At 38.3% G+C, this 21,473-nt stretch overlaps 1 protein-coding gene across 1 annotated transcript in view; it reads left to right on the top strand.

Annotated features, from left to right (window-relative positions):
* Nucleotides 1-21,473, top strand: part of PTPRZ1 (protein tyrosine phosphatase receptor type Z1) — a 1,642,174-nt gene that overhangs the window by 639,351 nt on the left and 981,350 nt on the right. The window contains exon 7 of the mRNA XM_044088744.1: nt 6,281-6,438. Coding sequence (XP_043944679.1) covers nt 6,281-6,438 — 158 coding nt within the window. The remainder of the gene's footprint in view (nt 1-6,280; nt 6,439-21,473) is intronic.

The raw sequence follows: 21,473 nt of genomic DNA on the forward strand, positions 1-21,473 counted from the left end.
CAGGCAATATATTTACTGCAGGCTCATGCTGCAAGGTTGCAGAACACAGTGTTCCCAGGCAGGCAGTATATGTGCTGCAGGCTCATGCTGCAAGGGTGCAGAACACAGTGCTGCCAGGCAGGCAATACATGTACTGCAGGCTCATGCTGCAAGGGTGCAGAACACAGTGCCCTCACTAGATGTCACCCAAGTGATGAGCTAGACCTGCATCTTTCCTTCCAGGAATGGTGAGCTGCCAGCTCCATCAGACAACCGAGCCACTAAGTAAACTCATATCACCTGGGCTGTACTCAGGGCTGTATCCCCATACCTATATCTTGAGTTTAGGACTGAATTGTGCAGGCTTAAAAAGACAGAAGTAGTACTGCATCAGCGCTAATTCCCACGCCTTTTAGAAAAAAGTGGTAATGTAACTAGCTCATGGTAATTATTTGCAGGATGCTTTGGAATGGACAAAATAAAGCTAGAATTTCTGCTAGATTGTATTGGCCTCATTTGATAAAAGACATTGAGAATGCCTTTGCAACATGACCAGAATATCAAAAGTTAGCACCACATCCTAAGTTTGGAAGTCCATTGATGCTTTTGCCTGTTATTCAAGATCAGTTTGAGAAGATGGTCATGGGTTTTGCAGGGCCAGTAGTAAAATGTAGAAATAGTTTCAAGTACATTCTAGGGATTGTTCACTATGCCACAAACGTTACTGAAGTTTCCCCTGTGAAAAGCTATTATTAGATGAATAGCCTGATAATTAGTCACTTTTCTCCGGAGTAGGGGTTCACAACTCCATTTACATTCACAGTAATTCACCAGCTTTGCCAGTGTTTTAAAATAAACCATTTAACAGCTTCCGAGTGTCACCGTAAAACTGACGGTTTAGTGGAGTGCTTTAATAAAGCCTGAAGTCTATGATGAAGCAGGCAGTAGGACACGATGGTAAGGTGTGGCAGCAGTTATTTACTAGTCTGCTCTTTTTTAAAATGTTTTATTGTTTCATTTTATGAAATGACAATAATATTCTGTGAGCATATTCAATATAGTGAGTCACATGCATAGAAAATTATGCATCAGTGAGGAAAAAAGTTAAACATTTCTAGCATTTTATAACAATAATGTTGGCATTCAGTTTGAAGGACTTTTGCAAATTTTTCAAGACTTAATAAAAATCATTTTGCAAACTTGTGCATGGGACATTTCGTTTCTCTCACCAGCTTGGTTATAAGCACTTCTGCTAATATGATCCGAACTTGCAGCTTCTCTTAGATTCCTTTCCCGTCTTCCTTTCCCATATGTAAACCTCGGAATTCCCATGAACAATGTGACTTTTTCGCTGGTACTTTTTCTATTGTGCCAGTATACCGGGAACATTGCTACTGTGACCAGCCAAATTCCCACAATGTGTTTTATCCCTGCCTGGATAGGGCCACATCTCTAGCACTTGTCCTTTTTTAATGTGCCTGTGCTATATAATCTTGTTGGACAGAAGTGCCAAAGATGTATTATGCACATTTCTTAGTCCCAGATGAAAAGCCATCTTTAGATTAAATTGCAGCTTTAACAGAGCTGTTAACATTGAATTGCTTGTAGAGATCTTTATGTTTTATTTTATTAATTTTTATTTGTATTGGTTTATCACGGTAGAGCACTGATCTCCAAGGCCCTTTTCCAGACTCAACCCTGGAGTGGTGTCTGATTAAGTGACTTGCTAGGGCTGAGGGGATCAGATCCTAGACAACTGGACCACAGGAAGCAGCTTAACATGCCCTTTAACCTTTCCATGAACTACCTGACCTGAGATGTTTGTTCATCTCTATTCTACGTAGTTTTTTAATTTGATCATGGCCAACTGGCTGTTCTTACAGCATAGGTCCCTGTAAGTGGTTGCCACCTCCAATATTCTTCAGACCTGGTTACTTGGACCTTATGGAATGGTTTGGCTGTGCCCCTGTTCAACTCCTTGGTAGTTCCTATCATTATTTTATTGGTTTATGCTCTAATGCCTGTATTTTTCTAGGCCTCCATATCTTTTGAGCTACAAGAGTTACTATTCTTTCATTTTTTCAAACGAATAAGTAGCATAATTTCCCCTTACCAACTTCTTGCTGTAAGAGAGTACCCAAGTTTGAACATGATTTACCTTAGCAGAAGAGAAAGCAAAGAGTTCAGGCACATCAGGGAACTTTGTGACAGTATATACACGTAAAAGACGGTTTCATTGTACTATACAACAAAGTCCAGGGGTGCAAAACACCAGTTCTGAGGAAGTCCTGAGGATATTCGGGATGAAAGTGCATGGAAAAGGTTCTGTATGTGCTTAATTTTATTCCTTGTGTTCAGTAAAGTGATTGGTTAACATTTGGATCAGGTCCATGGTTTATTGACTTCATGAGGCATGCATCACGATCAATTTTGGAGTTTTAATGTTGGTTACTGTTCCAATATAACCAAATGAGTTTCAGAATGATTTCTGCATCCCCCATTTCACATCAGGCAATGGGTCCTTAAGAAAAAACAACACACAGTTTATTTATGTCATTTCCTGATGAGAAGGAAGATCGATGAAGACTGCATTGATAAACTAAAAAGGGTTCTATTCAAGGTAGATGCACAATCATTGGGCAAAAAAGCACAATTGTAAATTCCTAAAAACAATAATTATGTATTCTGGTCATGTGACTGCTGCAAATTGACACAACACAAAACGATGTCTGTGCTCATAGCACCTCAACTCAAGAATGTGTCAAAGCTGAGGTTCTGTCAGGGACAAATAAATTATTTCCATTAATTTCTCCCTAGCCTTTTCATAGTATGACATCCCTTGAATATGTTAACAAGATTAAGTATGAACTGAAATGGATAGAAGACTGCAAAGAATACCTTCAGGCAGAGGAGAAAAAGACTATGTTAGTCTAATCATATTTCCAGTTTGTTCGATTTTTGCCTGCTAGACTACCATGTGTTGTTTCATGGTATGGTAGTGGTAATGTTCTATCACATAAACTCCAGGATACTACAGATACCTACTGCAATTGTCTCAAAAGTTCCTTTTTAAAGCTGAATGAAACTGTGCTCAGACATAAAGAGAAGCCCTTAGTTTTCTACAGGAAGTGAAGAAATTTAACTAGTGTATATAAATAGACTAACACTGATAAACAGTCATCAGCTACAGCTTTCTGTGTTCAAATAGACACAGGGTGTTCATAATGCCTTCAGACTAATTCCAAAGTCAATCCCCGATTCCAGTGGGAGATTAATATGATATTCACTAGAATAAAACAAAACAGTACAAACATGTCAAAAAATTGTCATGGCTGCTATATGAAAAGCCAGAAAAAAAATTTTGCCTCCAGTGGATGTTTACTATATTCTGAGTCATTATGGTTGCTTGTGATCTATGTTGCTTGAGAGAAGATATAGGAAATCATCCCGTTTTGTCACAAGTTAATAGATTTTTTGAAAAAGGGTATGCTAAAGGTTATAAGTGAGTATATTCTGTCTATGCTGATAAGCCTGAGTAGCCCTCAAGGAACTTTTCAGTATGACTCCAGAATGTGAAAATCCACCCACGTTATATTCCTCCATACTGGTTCATATAATGGAAGAGTGACATCTGGCAATTGTTTAGATGAAATCCCCTCTGTGATGGTCAGCACTGACTAAGAAATTGAAGATCTGGATTAAAGCTCTGCTGGATGATAAATGGTTGAAAATATGCTACCACTTGCAACTCTGCCTTACGGGAATTATTCTAGGCAATTCATCAGTGTACAGTTCTGTGGGCCCTTGCATTTCATATCTCAGTGTTTCTAGTTACAGGAGCTGCCGGTTCAGAATGGACACTGAATAGAATCAATGATAAAGGAATTGACCAGTCAATATGGACAACGGTGTTCACAAGAAGATACCATGTACATGTTGTTTAAAGATTAACACTTTATGATGCTTCAGATTCATAAATCTGAACTTCAGAATTGAAAACAAAAATGCCTGAAATATAAAGCTCCTGGGTAAGCTAGAAAGTCAACTACAGCAGAGATAGTTTTATATGGTGTCATGTCCCTCCAATTCCTTAGCCCTGCTACAGGCTAAATCCTTAGTCTAACTCTGATGTTACACATTTTAGGGAGAGCAAATCAGTCCTTGTCTTCCAAACATCATGTAATGCCTTAACCTCCTACAGCCTTACTGCCAATTTAGAATAAATAAGAGGGGATACTGGAGGCATTAAGCATTGCTTCCTTCATGCCTAAAATCATCTCTGTTTTATTTCATATTCAAGCCTATTTTTGACATCTTGAGATTTTTTCCTTGTAGTCTTTCCTCCTAAGTATTATTTGTTTGTGATTTTGCATTTCAGACTTGTGAAGCAGAACCTAAAACTATCCAGGCAGTTGGTTAAATATAATGATATATGAGGTCATCACATCCTAATTGGTTTGGTCAACCATAGTTTGGATTTAAAAAAATTTGATAACTGCATTTACTGTATTATTTCCATAATTTAATGATGGTAGGGTTTAAATTGCGATCTGGTTTGGGATTAGATTTAAGGCCAGGGTTACTCTCAGGGTTGCTGTTCTGTCTAGGTTTAAGATTAGGATTAGGGCTATTACAAGGGTTAAGATTCATTTTAGTATGACAGTTAAATTTAGGGTTGGGCTGTTGGGGTATTGCACCATTTGTGAAGAATGTGAGATATACCTCTCAACCTCTTAGGGCAAGAAATCTGGACAAAGACACAAATAATGGGGGGGGGGGGCAAAGGCCCAAAAATAGAGACAATTTTTAAATATTGCTCTTGCAGACTTACAGAGTTGATTGAATAACAGGTTTTGATTAGCATGAGTTTTCTGAAGGATATGAAGTCTGAAACTCAAATGTCTGTCATTTTTTTTCTGCCTTCAGTCCTCAATGATTTGCCAGGGATTTGCCAGAAAACCACAAATATTAGGAGAAACAGATAAAAAATATGAGGCTAAAATGTGGACATTCTGCAAAAATCTGGACAGTTGAGAGGTATGATTAAGAAGGGGGTTATACACGTCTAGCTATTCTAATAGTAATTAAGAGTATATGTTTCTTTGTATATTTTTCACTGAAGTGCTTTTTGGAAGTATTAGTTTTTGACTTTGTTGCATTTTGTATATATACATAGCAGTTTTACTGCTAATGATGTAGTCTTTAGTGATCTGACAAAGAAATGATTAAGTTCTGTGTTCGTCAGTCTGGCCCTGCTACCTGCCCTTCCATCTCTCTCTCTCTTACCCCATCCACAGCCATAGGGCAATACCTTCTCCACTTACACTTGTTTTGTAAAATGTACAAATGGGGGTTTTCCCCCAAAGTTTACTTGTTACTCTTAAATATTTACCTTTGCTTGCTGTTCCTCCCTTTCCTATCTATTCCACTGTCTTCCCTTTTATGTGATGAGAAGGGAAGACACTGTGCTATACATACCCACATTCACTTTTCTGTTGGCTATTGTGCTCACCTATGAAGCCCTTCTTGCCTGGTTGGGCATTAGTTGCAGGTATCTGTTATTGCATTATGTACATAGCTATGCATTAATCAACATTACTAACGTGCCGTAGCTGACTTCTGCCATTCAATAGCGTAGCACTATTCACCTCAATGCCTCTGCACCCCTTCTTCCATCATTATGCATGTAGTATCACCATGTGATTCATGTCCAAGCAACAGTTTCATATCCCAAGGCTTGTTAGTGCAAGTCCCTAAAAAGAGAGACTGACTGACCAAAAATGAAAACTTACATATAGTAATGTAAAAATTGCTCTTTCCTGGAGTATTCTGTTTTCGCCACAATATGGCAAATGTGGGAGGGCATGCCCTCATTTCATCATTTCAGGACTGGAGGGGGACTTGCTCCCTTGAAAAAAAAATTTAAAGGAGAGCAGTGACTTTTGGCTTATACTGTTTTCCTACATTTTTGTTGTTACCTTTTCTTAATTCCAAGCCTTGCACTTATGAGTCATGGAATTACAGACAGAAAGACCTGATTAGATCTGAAGCACTTTACAATGTAACCTCCTCAGATAATGCTGTGCAGACACAAAACAGTTATAAATGACAACCAACCTCTATCCCTGCTGCACACAATTATTACTGTAAGATATTCTTATTGAACAATGTAGATGTAATACTAAGAATCAATAGTCATGATTTGAGAACTAATCTTGCTTGTTTTAGAATATTTATTACACTGTGACATATTGCCTTTGTTCAATGTCTTATACTTTTCTGTTGTATTAATTCCTTGCAGGGAAACAATCTGTTTTGCAGCCATTTGTCTTGCTGAGTCTACTGCCAAACTCCACAGACAGGTATTACATATACAACGGCTCATTGACAATGCCACCGTGCACAGAAATGGTGGAATGGATTGTATTTAAAGACACTGTCTCTATCTCATTAACACAGGTACGGAGATTTTTTATCTTTATTTTGACTACTGCATTTTCAGCTATGTAGAGCGTCATTAAAGTTATATTATGATCTAATGTGAAAAGCACAATTACAAACTTTGTGGTATGACAGAGGTATGAAGTAAGTATTTTAAGGCACTGCCAATGGTTGAAGAAATGTCATTACTGTGTTGTACACATTTATAGTTATACATACAACTGTTATCCTTCCTTGCACTAACAAATTGATGGCTCAACGTTATAACTCAATAATGATGGTAGATTGGTTGAATTACTATACGTTAGGAAATTTGAAGAAAAAGGGACCTCTGTGTTTGTACTTCCTGAAAGATAAAATATGTAACTAGAATAACATGAGCAATACAGTATTAACATTTTGAAACATGTGACAGGAAATTATTTTATCTTTCTTAGCTAAGGTTGATACTGAACTAATGACATGCATGACTGCTCTACTTTCAGATTGCCTTGCACATAAAATTTTATTTAAAATATATCTTTGAAGAAAACTAGTGCTAAATAGGTTGTGATTATGAACCCGTCACTTATACACATCATTAATTCAAGTATTTTTTTATTTATTTTTATTTTATTTTACATTTGTTAACGGGGTGCCTGACTGAGTGGAAAAGGTTCTTTTTCAGCAGAGGCCAGGGGAGAAAAGCTCCACATAGAAAAATTACAAATACATTTAGATATTTAGACATGATCAGTAGACACACAAATTATAATAGACATGTTTTTTACAGGTTCCCTATTATATGATTGAAGGCGCATTCTTTCAAATGCGACTTGATCGAACTTGAAAGCACAAAACTGCAAAATACCGAAACGGCATATAAGTGATTTCTTTCCCTGGGAAAGTAATCGCTTGGCCACATTCATTATTTTGCCATTTTCGTCACTGTAGTGCTATCTCAGAGTTGGTATATTTAAGTAGGGGGGTGTGGGGGGCACAGTCAGCCACCCACATCAGGGGGTCTTTATGTAATGTTTTAAAGGTTTTTTTTTTTTTGGAACAGTGATTTTTTTTTTCCCTGGGAAAAAAATCACTGTTGTAATTGTTCGGGATTGTAAGCTTTCACTTACATGGGGTCGATAAATCAGATTCTCTTTTTTAAGCATTTGCTAATTTAATATAGACCCTTTTTACAGTGGTATGCAGTACATCAATAGTTACAGTGGAGAGAACAAACAAGAACATATTAATTTAAAAATAAAGCTAATTAATAGATTTGTTGTGTACAGCTGAAATTTGGAGCATAGGTAGAATACATACATAGTACACAGGTACAGTACATACATTGTACATTAGCCAGTGTTTGTGAGTAACAGTGAAAACTATGATCAAGTACTCTAGGTTTAGTATGTATACCTTATCCACTTTCACTAACCTGGGGAGCAGTCATGGCACTACCAACTTTGCTAGAGATGTTGCCTAATGAGATTTTTAAAGGAGGCTTTGGATGATGTGTTTTGTATGCTAGTGGGGAGAGAGTTCCATTTTTTTAGCCACTGAACTACTATATAGTGTGTCTCCAAAGCTATTGCAGCTGTTGGTGACTTCTAGTAGTAGTTTGTTTGATGATCTAAGACGCCATTTGACTGAGTGATGTTGTACTAAGTTTTTGAGGGCAGGACACTTATTGGGGAGGTAATAGATAGAATAACAGAGGCAGAGCTGATTGTAGGTTAGGAGGTTGGGCAGTTCAAGACAGTGGAGCTGTCTCAAAGCAGTACATTGATGAGTTCTATATGAGCAATTTGCAGCAAAGCAGGCAATTCTGTTATAGCAGGCTTCCATTTTGCTTAGTTCAGTTTTGTTGAGATTAGTCAGAATGGGAGATGCATAGAGTAGGGTGGATAGAAGTTGGGAGCAAGCAATGGCTGATCTTGTGTTGTTGGTAAGAAATGGTTTGATATGGAAGAGTGATCCTAGTTTGGCATGTACTTTTTTAATAGTTAAGTTGAGATGTCTATCAAACTTTAGGTGGGAGTCTATGGTTATTCCCGATAGCTTAGCCTATGCCACTGGAGCGATTGGAGTAGCATTTTTGGAGTAGATAGTGAATTGACTGCTATAAGTGTTTTTGTTAGAACTGGTTATAATCATAAGCTGAGTTTTCTTTGGATTGAGGATAAGTTGGGCTTTGGTAAGGTAGTTTACAACATCAGGGAATGCTAGTTGAGTTGTTTGCTGGAGGATGGGAATATTTTGCACAGCACAGATTAAGGTAGTATCATCTGCATACTGAATGATAGATGCATGCTGTGTGGAGGTATGGAGGTCATTTGTGAAGACTGTGAATAGTAGTAGTCCTAAGATAGAACCCTGTGGGACTCCTATAGTTATGGGCAGCTGAGGAGAGGGAGAAATTTCCCATTTCACAGCTTGGTACCTGTCAGTTAAGTAGCTTTGGAACCAGGTAAGAGTGGAATTTGATAGGTAATATTGGTTTAATTTGTTTAGCAGGATTTGGTGGGAGACTGTATCAAATGCTTTGGGCATATCCAAAATAAGAGTTGACACCTGCAGGCTTCCAATTTTCAGATGGTTTACTGTGTCTGCGAAGCAGAGGAGGGCTGTAGTGGTACTATGGGTAGGTCTGAAACCATGTTGAGTAGGTGACAGGATGCTGCTGTCTAGGAGATATTTTAGCACCTGGGTATGAATGCATTTTTCTAGGATTTTGGCCGGGGGGAGAGTAAAGCAATGGGTCTGTAGTTATTAAGTTCAGTGGAGGTCTCGCCTTAATGTATGGGTGTAACATAGGATATTTTCCAGAGTCTGGGCACATAGTTTTCAAAAACTGATCTGTTTATGAGAGTGGAGATTGGGATAGCAATAGCATCTGCTGTGAGTTTCAAGAAATAGCTGGGGAGTAGGTCAGCTGCTGTTGATGAGGTTTTTAGTTTGGAGAGCATGCTTTTGATTGAAGAGGTGTAAACGGTTTTGAGGTAAAGCTTGTATTAGTGTTATTTGTGTTGGGTGGGATAGTGGGGTTGGAACTGGCCTATGATACTAAGGATAGAATTGAGTTCACAAAGTGGGAGCTGGATTGTGTTTCGATGGGAACTTTAGTGTCAGGGGTGGTTGGTTTGGGGGTAGCCTTTTGGGTAGCATTTAGCAGCTGGGTTACATTTTTCCAAAATTTTTGGGGGTTGTGTTGGTATTTAGTTTGTAATGTCATGTAATAGGATTTTTTTGTCCAGCCTAATCCATTTATTTGCAAGGTTGCACAGTTCCTGGTACTTAGTTAGGCTTTGTGTTTCTTTGTTGTTTTGATAGTAAAGCAAGGCAGTGTCTCTGGACTCGAGGATTTGTTTGGTTTCTTTACTGAGACAGGGGTTTGTAGAGGTTCTAACCTTGATTTTGCATAATGGAGTGACAGTGTCTAGATGTTGTAGAAATGTTTTGTTGAAATATGCTACAGCCTGGTAAAGTGGGAGGGTTTTTAGGGGGGTCCAGTCAGAGTTACAGAGTAAAGTATTGAAGACCTTAGGATATACATTTTTTGTGTTTCTAGTGGATTTATAGTTAGTGATTTTGCATATGCTTATTCTACTATGTATAAGGTATATTATGTTGTGATCTCTTAAGGTGTCTGGGAGACTGCCTGAGTGGGGGTACAGTGTGGGGTTATTAGTTAGGACCCTATCAAGGATGGATTCCCTTTTAAATTTTTTATCACATCTAGTCAGAATTTGGACTAACTGCTGGTAGCCATGGAGATTTATTAGATTACTTGGTGGTTCTGATATGCAGGTGAACCAACCTAAGTTGAAATCCCCCAGAATAAGGGTTTCTTATGAGTATGTGGAAGAATACCAGGATAAAAAGTCTTCATGGCTAGCAGGTGTATTACCAGGGGGAATATAGATCACAATTGTGGTGATGACCTTTTTAGGGTGAAGTTGAAGTTGTGAGATAAGTATATCCCAATTATTGGGGGAGGGGAGGGAGTTTGGTAATTGACATACAGTTAAGTTGGACTTATACAGTAAGGCAGTTCCATCCCCTTTACAAAGTGGTCTGTCTTGTCTAATAATATTGTAGCCGGTAGGGAGAACTTCTGAGTTAGCTATGTTTTTATTTAGCCAGGTTTCTGTTAAAGCAACTATGTCTGCGGAGTAGTGTGCTATCGTGGCCTGGAGTTCAGGTATTTTATTTTTGGTACTTCTAATATTAATATTTAGCATTAAAAGATGGTTGGCTTTGCTGCTGTTGTTGATTTTCCCAGGGATGAAGATAGTGGGGGTGTTATGTTCTGACATTTGTGTTGGAGCAGTTTGTGTTGGACAGGATGGATTTGGGCCTGGGTTGATGTGGATGCCCTCACGTATGGTGAGCCTGGTGTTAAAATGGTGATACAGATGTTGGAGTTTGGTGATGAGTATGAGAAAGTATTGTGTTTTTTGGAGTAGGAATGAGAGCATATGTGTTTAGTATAAATAGATAATATATTTGTGATACTCAGCATGTGCTGGACTAATGGAAAGTGAACTCATAAACTCACATTTATTAAATGTTTACATACAAGGTTAGTGTGTTTTTTATTGAAGTCAGTCCTTATTGCTGTGATTTATATGTGGGGTTTACAGAAGAAAAGAACATATTCCTGTCTTCTGCCAAAATCAGCACTCTCTGTAGTCATTTAATCATCATGTTGATAGTTTTAATGCAACTTCAGTTATGCTCAGAGCTAATTTTATATAATCAGTAGTACATTCAGAAAGAGAGTGCTTGCTTTTATTGCTTCTTAATTTATCATAGGGTCAGATAACTGTTTTGTCATCATATGCATAAGAGCTTGTAGGGAGAGAGGCTGAGTATATGTTTGATAAAAATTCTATAAATCTGGAATGTTTAGATTTATCCATCTGTATTTCATAGGGGAAAACATATATTGTGATTTGATTGTTTAATATATTACATTTTCACGTGTCTGTTTATTAAGTATGGTTGCATACTTAATATGATTGAAAATTCTATGTTATTTTTTTTTGTTGTTGTTGTGTCTTTTGGCTTTTCCCGGTTAGGGGTCGCCACAGCGGAACTCCAGTCCGCTATTCATTGGCAGTTGATTTTTACGTACCGAGTTGCCAGCCCTGATGCACAACCTTCAACAAAGGTACGCCCATTCACGCATGTCTCCACGCAGTAGACGCTCTAGCTGAGAGTCAAACTGGACAGCGTCTTACTGTGAGGTGACAACGCTACCGCAGCACCACCACCACGGATGAAAATTCTATGTTATTAAGTCTGGAAAATTAGTAAGACTTCATTCAGGAATTTAACAAATGAATGATCACTGCTATAGCAATACTCATAAAGAAGCCCCAAAGAGAGTTTCACTTCTTAGGTTTTATTGAATTAGTTTTCCATTGTACCCAAAACAAAATATGAGAACTGCTATGAAAAAAACACAATTTGCTGCATGATGTTTTACCAAGGACTGATATTTCCATTTTGCAAGCTGTAATATTTTAGGTGGAGGTTATTTGCTTAGCCTACTAAGAGCTTCCCACCCTTCAGCCTTGAAATTACAATATTACAAATGTTATTGACCAGAATGGGAATCCAGTATCTGTCTTTCAAGGATTTTCACATACTGACAAACATGCTTGCTGCCCTCATAGTGCCTTTTTTGGCAGAGTCCATCTAATAGACACCAGACTAGACCACATTAAGAGGGAGCTTCTCATTAGCAAATTGCCCTACCTTGAGGTGCTCCTGTACTGAAAAATGCCTGTATAATGTAATCCATACCTGGATTTTGTACTCACCATGCCTTCAGGCCTGTTGGAAACTACATCAAGGTTTCTATATCTGTGAGGGATCACATCCCATTTAGACTAATAACAAGAGTCCATCGCATCAAGCTCCTAGAACTTCAGTTTACTATGGACAAGACAAGCTACCAGCTTATAGCAACAGAACCCTCTCCTTGTCTTCAGATGATCATGTTAGATTCCTAAAAGTATTAGAATAATTTCCTGTAATCAATAACTCCATAATACTCGGTGACTTCAACTACCTGGCCATAGACTGGAATACTTATATGTCTAACTCAAGGTATGTCCATAGATTGCTGGATTTGATAATATGAATTGTGTGAACCAAATAGTTGGTGAGACAAATCAAAGTAAAAAAATATTCTGGAACTGGTCCTGACTACTGTTGCCTTTACCCATTTCACTCCCTTTGGCTAACCTTCTCTAGTTAAGTCAAATCATAATCTCATGACACTTCATCTCAAAACCACCATTCCCCCAGCAATAAGAATCTCTGTATTTAAGGACTTCAAACGGGTAAACATTATACAATTATACAATGAAATCTCTACATATACCAATGATATCACTACCAGGCAAGTCTTCAGCCAACTTCACTAAGGATTCCCATGACTACTTAGAAAAATGCATAGATCTAGTTGCACCATCTAGAGCCAAATACAGCATGAAATTTAACTACCCACCCCTCACCCATAGTCCCTGGCATAAACATTTTTTACAGCAAGAGAAAAAACTCCTGTACTGGTCAGGAAGGTATAGACTCCTTACAATGAGGATATTACAAAAAGCACTATAGGGATCAGAAAAGCAAGCCATGAATAGAAATTAGTTTCGGAAGCAAAGGATAACTACAGATCCTTCTTTAGTTATGTTAAAAAACTAAGGAATAACACTCAACATTGCTCTGAACTTCTCCTTAATGGGTCTCCTAGTCCAAAAGTCCTAGCACAAATGACATTGCAAATATACTAGCAAACAAGATCTACAGGAACTTCAAAAATAAAACACTTATTCCAGTACCACTCATTCCACATTCCCTCACCTTCTCCATTGTTACTAAAGAGCATGTTCATAAGGTGTTATCTAAAACCAAAACACTTCATCTCAGGGACCTGTTAACATACCTCTCTATCTTTCCTGTTATGAGTCACAGATGACCCTTAGAGAGACCCTGTGGGCAGCCACCACTATTCACAGAGTTTACAAAGGAATGAAAGAAAAGAAAGAAGTGCTAGGTCTTTAGTCAATATCACAGATGTCCACCCTCACACCTGTGGATAATGTAGAGTCCCCAAGCCATACCTATTACATGTTTTTGCAATGTGGGTGTGGAGCACCTGGAGAAAACACACACAAAGGGAGGACAGGCAGACTCCACACAGAAGACAATGCAATGCAAACAAAGGGAGGACATGCAGACTCCACACAGAAGGTACTGCAGTCAAACTAGAGAACCTCTTGTTGTGAGGCAGCAAAGCTATCCATTGCTCCACTGAGATTTTGATGAGGAGATATATTTGGTGAGGAAACAATGAAATCTGTCAAGATGGATTAGATGTTTATGAGGTGCGTACCAAAGAGTGCATTATATACAATGACGAGTCCAATAAGGAATGAATAAAGTGTTTGAACTTTCAGGAAATACCACAATTGACAAGCTGTGCAAGGTAGAAGGATTTTCTACCCACTAAAGAGTCATGGTGGTCAAAGGAAGGTCTATTATCAACATATATACCCAACGTCCTTATGGTTGTGTCACATTTAGCAGGACTGTTATATATGGTAAATATTACTGCATTTTTTGGTGTTGAGAGTCATCCAATCATTATTACACCAAGCTTTTCTTCTGTCAACCTCTTGCCGGAGAATTTGAGTATCAGAATGGGTTTTGATAACTGACCCCATTTTGCAATCATCAGCAAACTTTTTTTAATCCATAGTCCTTTAATAAGAGCTTTTACGTCACTGAACTATATACCAAAGAGGAGAGACCTAGCACAGAGCCTTCTGGGATACCACTAGTTACACTGTTTAGAGCAAATATCTATAATCCTAATAGTGTGGGTTGTGTCAGTCAGCTGGTTACCAATGTGCTGAACTATGTATGAGTTCATCTTGAGTTGGAAGAGATTCTTAATAGTCTCATCATGGGGGATAGTATGCAAAGCCTTGGCATGGTCCTGAGAAGCACTGCATACTGTATGCCCCTTACTCATTGCTTTAGTAGACCCTTCAAAGAACTCAGGCAGATTGACCAGGCATGATTTGTCTTTTACTAAGTAAAACTGGAGTATATCCAGGGATATATGGAGACATATAACATTGTTTATTAGTTCAGCTATAATATGTTCCAAAGCCTTGTAAATATTACTTCGGAGACTAATTGATGTGTAATTACCATTGGAGCAAATCAGAGTGAAGAGTTGTTGGAGGGGTTTTGTTAAGTGGTACTTTGCACGTCTCAGCAGACATCCAGAGATACTGTCAGGATGCAGGGAAGTAGCACTTTTAATTTTGGCAATTGTCAAAAGGACAGTCTAAATTGTTCTCAAAATTGTGGTGTTAGGGATGGTTTAGCTTATAGGTTATTATGTCAACTCTCACAATATTTCCATACTGTTAAAACATGAGAAATGCATACAATAGAAGCTATTATCCCAGTGAAACACCTGATGTATCAGAAAATGAAGATACATTTGGTTCCACGTGATTGCAAATAATATTTCAAGAAGATAGCTAGAGAATAACACTATGTAAGGCTCACTAGGCCCTAGGTGTGAGTGTGTGCGTGTGCCTTCCATGGAAGGTCGGGCGTTGGGCTGGCAACTCGACACCGTAAAACTCCGCTGCCAATCATGAGCGGACAGGTGATCAGCTGTGGTGACCCGTACCCAGGAAAAGCTGAAAGAAGAGAGAGAGAGAGAGAGTACCTTGCCTTGAGTGAGCACATTATTTACACATTCAGAAAGTGCAAACAAAGCATCATCAATATGTCCCATAGGCTTAAAGCAGGGCTGAGGGCCAGCAATAAATTATGTGCTAGTTTTGTCAGTGTGTAATGTATTGTGATTTGACCCAAAATGGATATATTACTGAAAATAATTCACATCCCTCATATATTTCACTTCCTTCATTTCAAAAGAAACTTCATATCTGGTCTGTCCTGATAAGCATGAATTTGTTTTTTGAAATGTTTTCCACTGTTGCAATGTATATGCAATGACCATGTACAACTTGCCAATAACCTGCCTCAGGTTTTACCTACTTTCTCAAGGAAGGAGAGGCCAGTTTCCCTCTGCATAAATTTTTGATAGCACCCATTAGTAATCTAGGTTTAATCTGATGAAAGATTTATTTATTTATCCTTTGCTGACTGGGTTAGTCCCATTAGGCTAGTGACCTCTCTTCAGGGTAGGCCCAAGGAGGTATGTATACCACTATGGGGAAATTTGTCCAGAGCCTCGAGGAACTACTCCTATTGTATCAGATAGGAGCCATCCTACATCCACCAGAGCTACCACCAATTCAAGCAGTTGGGATTTAGTTTAACATCTTGTCTAAAGGATGACACACTCAAGAATGCAACAGCGCTACCCCACCCTATTCTGCAGAGTAGTGTTAGCAATCTAATCACCTGGAATGGGAATAGAACCCACAAGTCTTCTGGTCTTCCAAGAACCAAAGACATGTGTGTTACCTGTTGTTCCACTGACACTGCAATCAAAGTATAGAATTACACTGTTTAACCTGCAAAGGAAGTTTATTCCAGAAAAGGGAAGACACCAGGAAAATTAATCTACCTGTCATGTTCTGTTTATCTACTGATTAAGGTATAGGTTTCTGATTCAAGTGGTAGATGAACTGTTAGTCTAACTGAGATTTAAGAGGTCAAGGACGACTAGATCTTTAATGCCACAGTGCCACGGTAAGCAAGGGACAAGTCACCTCTCCCAATTTTTTTTTTATTGTCTTTTTTTACAGCCTTGTTTTCCTCATTAATCTTTATTTTAAAATAGTCATATTTATTTCAAAACTTAAACCAGATGTCCTTGCTTTCAGGCAGCACGTAACTCTTTAATATGGCCACCCAATATCATTATTTCACCGTTGTTGTATTCATTTGATACATTCATATGTTCTATAGAAGAATTATGATTCATCCACTGCCATACTTCCTTAAATGTGTCGGATAAGTATTTCCTGTTGCTAGCTTAAAAATTCTAAAGAATGATGGTGTTCTGTTCATTTTAATACTCTCACCAAATACAGGGTATGTCATTTCAGATGTTTGAGCTTTTCAAAATATTTCCTTACAGTCCTACTCCTGGGAAACAGATGCTGCTGCTGTTCTCTGTGAGGACAGAATGAAATGAAAAGGTTTAGATTCTACAAACACAAATAGATAAAGTAGAACCCCACAAATTTCCGAGTCGATGGTCTTCCCAATGTGTAGAGAGGTAAGGAAAGTAGGTTGTGATATCATTAATATCGGTGGGCATCTGCTAACCCAAATAAAATAACAGCTGGAATATCATGAAGTCTATATCCAGAGGGAACCATCAAAGACAGAACTGACTGAGTCTTGAATTCCAGGAGGACGAATTAAAGTGGCACTCCAGATCTGCATACTGAGTGAATAAGTGTATGAACTAACTATTTATAAGAGAAAAAGTCATATAAGTAATCAATAAATTCAACACATATTCAAAGCCATAAAATGTCATCATAAAAATGAAAAGTAATTAATTACTGTTTCAAGTTCTTTCTCTTTGACGCTACTTTATTTTGTTCTATTTCATTAATACCTAGTGGGTTACAGGTATTAAGTCTTACCTGCCCCTGACATCCTTACATTGAAGCACATCATCTAAGTTTGGCATTAACAGTCACAAAATAGTAACTGCAAATGTAATGTATTTTGTAATCCATTACACATTGTTGAATGTTTCCACCGTGTATTACTTCCATTTCTACTTTGAAGTAAGTGAGCATGTTATACCATTCTGTTACAAATTGCACTAACTCCTGTAAAATGCAAAAGGCAGAACATGATTCATAGCAAGTGACATATGGGTCTGCATTAGTTCACTGAAAGATATTTTCAGGAAACATCTCTTCATCAACACCGTATCATGAAAGTCACTGCTGCAATTCACAGAATTTTCCCAGGGCAATGAAACAATTGCCCCACAGCACAACAGAACCCACAGTACAGTAAATCAAACCCACACAAGTGGGGTGCTTCGAACTCCACACACCCCAAACCCCCCCAACTATATATACCAACTATGAAATTACAGTACAGTGGGTAAAATGGGAACGTTGTGTAATTGGCTAAGTACTTCATTGCCATGGGAAAATTCTGCAAATCACGGATGTGATTTTCGCTGATTAGTTGTTGATGAAGAGGTGTTTGCTGAAAATATCTTTTGACAAACTAATATAGACCCATGACATACACGATGTTCCTTCAAAAAACAAGAGATATTTCCTGAAAAACAATAGCTGACACCCTTAATATTTATGTCATTTCCATTGTGTATAAACTGGCATTGTTAACAAATAGCACACACATTTCCCATTCTTTTATAGGTTCATAGGTAGGTACTAGGCTATCTGCCCGAAGGCATTTATAAGCCTAGCCAGAATGTGTTGGCTTTCGCCGCCCCCTTAGATTAGTTCCCTGTGCCTTTGTCCAGCAGAGCCACTGATGTAATTCCCGGGGTAAACTTTCTTTTTCCCATCCACTCGTCAAGGTTTCTCTTGAAGAGTGTTAGCGAGGAGCTCTGCCTAATGTAGATTGGAATCTTGTTCCAAAGCATGGGAAATCTCTGGGACAGAAATCTATCCCTCCAGTACATCCTATTTGTTGTTGTGGTGAGATTTAGATCCCTAGAGCATGTGGTGAGGGGATATGGTTTTCTTTAGGTGGAGCATGTCCATCAATTCTGGGTTGGACATGGCTTTGTATGTCAGGCAGAGATCACCTCTGAGTAGGCAGTATGCAACCCAGTACAGCTGGAGTTTTTTCAGTCGAGCTGCATAGGGCATTTGTTTGAGGCCAGTGATCCTCTTGGTGAGGTACTTCTGTGGTCTTTCCAGCTGTTGCAGGTGTCTTGTAAGGTACATCCCAAATGGGGCATTGTACTCTATGATGGGTCTGATGAGTGATGAGTAGAGGGGTACAATGACCTCTTTTTGATCTGGATGCGAACCCTTTTGTGATTAGGTGGACCACATAGAAGGATTTTCTAACCACTTTGGCAATGTGATTATCAAAGGAGAGATTACTATCTACTTGGGTCCCCAGATCCTTTATTATGTCTTCCATATTTAGGGGACTACCACCTATGTGGTAGTTTGTGGGTACTTTGTTTTTTTCCAAAGGGGATGACTATGCACTTTTTGGCATTTAACTTGAGGCCATGATTTTGACACCGGGTATCCGTCTCAGTGAGACCCTTTTGGAGGATGTCTGTGTCGGCCAGATAGTCAATTATAGCCCCTAGTTTGCAGTCGTCTGTGAACTTGGTCAGCCATAGTCCTCCTGTGCTTGCCTGTACCTCTGAGAAGTATATGCTGAACAGGATGGGTCCTAGGACTGAGCACTGGGGAACGCCACTTGCAACTTGTTTAGAGTTGGACCTAGCTCCCGCAACTCTCACCATGTGGGTTCTGTCCATGAGCCAATTGGCAACCCATCTTGTGACGTAGGGGTTTGTGTTCAGGCTGGTGAGCTTGTCTATAATACCAGAATGGGGAATGGTGTCAAAGGCCTTTGCAAGGTCTAGGTAGGCTGTATGTAATCTTTCCCTTGTCTATAGTCTTGGTAACTGTCTCAAAGAAGTCCACCAGGTTTAGGAGGCATGATCTGCCCTTAACAAAGCTGAACTGGGTAGGGTCCAGTGTTTGGAGGTTCCCAATGTCTCTGTTAATGAGTTCCATGATGATGAGCTCCATAGCCTTGCAGACCAAGCTAGTGAAGCATATAGGATGATAGTTCCTGGGGTATGTTGTGGCTCCACCTTTGTGGAGTGGAATAACCGTTGCTGTACGCCACTCTATGGGTACATAGCCTGTGGAGAGGCTGAGTTTGAACAGTGTGTTTAGGTGAGGGGTTAGTTCGTCTTTGAGCTCATGTAGGACACAGCCTGGGACACCGGCCAGTCCCATTGATGCTGTGTTTTTAGCTTTGGAGAGGGCTGTTTTAACCTGAGTGTCTTTGATTTCAAAAATAATGCTACAAATTTTGCATTTGTTGTCTTCTAAAAAAAAATCTCTTTTGGATGCTTTCCTCTTTTATGCAGATAAAACTGGGTTTACCATTTACTTCTTCATATATAACCTGAAAATCAGTTAAAGTTTTCCATTTTTCCCTGTAAACACTGTTTCTGACCATCAGTAGAATGAATTAATAACATTGACAGATTTCAATTAATACAATCAGTTTGTACTTCAGCATTACTTTTCCTTTGTACTGGATATAAAAAAGAGGCTGATAAACTTTCTCCCATAAATAAATGTATTGATATCCTAACTAGCAAGATGAAAAATAAAACTTCTTTGTACAAATCTGTAAGCTAATAACCAATTTTTTTTTAAATACTTTTGATCATTTTTGGCACTCAGTCACATGGCCTGCCCCTTAATAATGTTTTGCTTCTATTATTTGGGGTGCATACTATTATATTTCACCTAACGTTTTCTCATGAATTATTTATATATCTTCAAGCTAATCTTCAATTTGATATATATAGTTCTTTCCAAAACAAAAATTCTTCATATGAAGTCATACCATAGAATTTTAAATAACCAGAAACTTGGTTGAGACATAAAAACAAAAGAAGATATAATTATTTCATTTTTTTCATATAAAGAAAGCATCTTTTTTTACTTTCTAAAATGTGTTATAGTTGTGAAATAAAAAACTCCAGACTTATATAAAGCCTCCAAAATCTTTATAAAAATAAAACATTAGATGAAAACTTTCAGACTCTCTCATAATCATTTGATGATTTAAACTAAACACATTTTCACTTTGTACATGCTTAATTAAAAAATCTAGTGACTGTTCTTACAAATATTTTTACAGATTAATCCTTAATTCACTGTGGTCTCATTTGTAGTCATTTGTAGTGTATTACACTTTGCATCCAAACCTGGATATTTTGCCATATTTGGCAATTCTGTTATTGCCACTTGCTAATAAATAGTGATGATGATGATGATGATGTGTGTGTGTGTGTGTGTGTGTGTGTGCGCGTGTGTGTGTGTGTGTTTGTATACATTTACTTTATAATGTTCTTTTGTGTTTTAGTATGAATTCATGGCTGTAAAGGGGCCAGTAGGTCCAGTCAACTTACCATAAAAAGAGAGAAAGAAAAGTAGATACAGAGAAAGAAGCAGATAGGAAGTTAGATAAATATTACAGATATCAGTTGCAAAATGACCATGACTTCCCAGTGTTGTTAGATGGAATAAATACATTTTATATAGCAATGCAACAAGTAGGCAATCTTCCTGCCTAAAAAGAGTAACAGTTTTACTAATAGTCATGTACAAACTCATTCACAATATGATGGCATCAATCACTCAGAAATCCATCCAGGGTGCTGAGCTCTTCACAGTGGAATGCATTGTTCCTATAGGGATACACTAAATAATGGGAGGTAATGCTTTTACTATGACACATCCTCATTTATGGATCTCCTTAACAGCTGATGTCATCACCACTTATGTCATGTGACGCAGAGGCAAGACACTTGGTTGACAGAAACAAATGCATATGTGAACACATCACTGTAAGTACCATGGTGTTCTACATCCTATTATTATAAGCCGTATCCAGTACTGATTCTGTACAAAAATGGAGAAACACTAAGTCTGCAGAAACTGTAAATATGAGATGCAATATACTATTCATACTTTCACAGGTTTATAGTAGGTTACTAGGCTAATGGTCCAAGCCTAGCCATATAATAATCTGAGTACCCTTATTGATCATAGTTAGATGGTCATTGCTAGCAGAGCTATTCTCTGATCAGGATTGTCTGCCCCTGTCCATGGTAAGAGACATTAGGACAACATGGGACCTCACCATAGCAGTTTACGGTATAAGCCTGTTCAGTTCAAAATGTTTTACTGTACTAAATATGTCTCAAAAATAAATAAAGCCATTATCTCTCTACAGTGTATTGATACCACATGATACAATAATCTTAAAAATATGCTCCA

The sequence above is a fragment of the Protopterus annectens genome, chromosome 11.part0 (assembly GCF_019279795.1).
Source record: "Protopterus annectens isolate FY-2018-M chromosome 11.part0, PAN1.0, whole genome shotgun sequence".
Lineage (NCBI taxonomy): Eukaryota > Metazoa > Chordata > Ceratodontiformes > Protopteridae > Protopterus > Protopterus annectens.